This window comes from Chiloscyllium plagiosum, unplaced genomic scaffold, assembly GCF_004010195.1.
Source record: "Chiloscyllium plagiosum isolate BGI_BamShark_2017 unplaced genomic scaffold, ASM401019v2 scaf_61407, whole genome shotgun sequence".
Lineage (NCBI taxonomy): Eukaryota > Metazoa > Chordata > Chondrichthyes > Orectolobiformes > Hemiscylliidae > Chiloscyllium > Chiloscyllium plagiosum.
Genome location: NW_025206429.1, coordinates 1 through 646, shown reverse-complemented (window position 1 = coordinate 646; position 646 = coordinate 1). Strand labels below are relative to the sequence as shown.

Sequence of the window (646 nt, the reverse complement as noted above, 5' to 3'; positions counted from 1 at the left end):
AGGGAGCTTTACTCTGTATCTAACCCCGTGCTGTCTCTGTCCTGGGAGTGTTTGATGGGGGACAGTGTAGAGGGAGCTTTACTCTGTATCTAACCCCGTGCTGTCTCTGTCCTGGGAGTGTTTGATGGGGGACAGTGTAGAGGGAGCTTTACTCTGTATCTAACCCCGTGCAGTCCCTGATTGCCTGTTCTGCCTCACAGCTAGATCTCGCTCCACTCCAGAATCAGCAGACTCAGAGAGATGTCTGAACTTTTTACCTCATGGGACTTGGAGGTCTGAGCCACAAACCCTCCCCCGTGGAAATGAACAATGAGAAACTTGGACCGTGGAGCTCTCCTCGTTTTCAGGCGGATATCCAGAGCCAGCTGTGCCTCGGCTTTGCAGAGTTCATTCAGCTCATCACTGTCCTGGTGTCAGCACAGAACAATCAGGGTTAGTGAATAAAACACAGGATGGGGACAGACACATTGATCAACAACATCACAGCGGACAGGGCAGTTAAACTATAAAGGTCCTGCCCACGTTGAACTAGCCAGCGTCTCACCCAGGCTACATTAAAAGGAGACCATGGAACTACAGTCCCAGCAATCTACCCCTGGGGGGGGGGGGGTGAAACCTGCTGGCTTGCAGTACCAGGTGTCTATCC

General features: G+C 52.2%; 1 protein-coding gene across 1 annotated transcript in view; it reads right to left on the bottom strand.

Moving 5' to 3' along the window:
- LOC122546516 (hormone-sensitive lipase-like) overlaps nt 1-407 on the bottom strand; it is a gene marked incomplete at its 5' end in the record, with an annotated part of 8,855 nt that extends 8,448 nt beyond the window's left edge. Inside the window, one exon of the mRNA XM_043685210.1 lies at nt 258-407. Coding sequence (XP_043541145.1) covers nt 258-407 — 150 coding nt within the window. The remainder of the gene's footprint in view (nt 1-257) is intronic.
- Between the last annotated feature and the right edge of the window lie 239 nt (nt 408-646).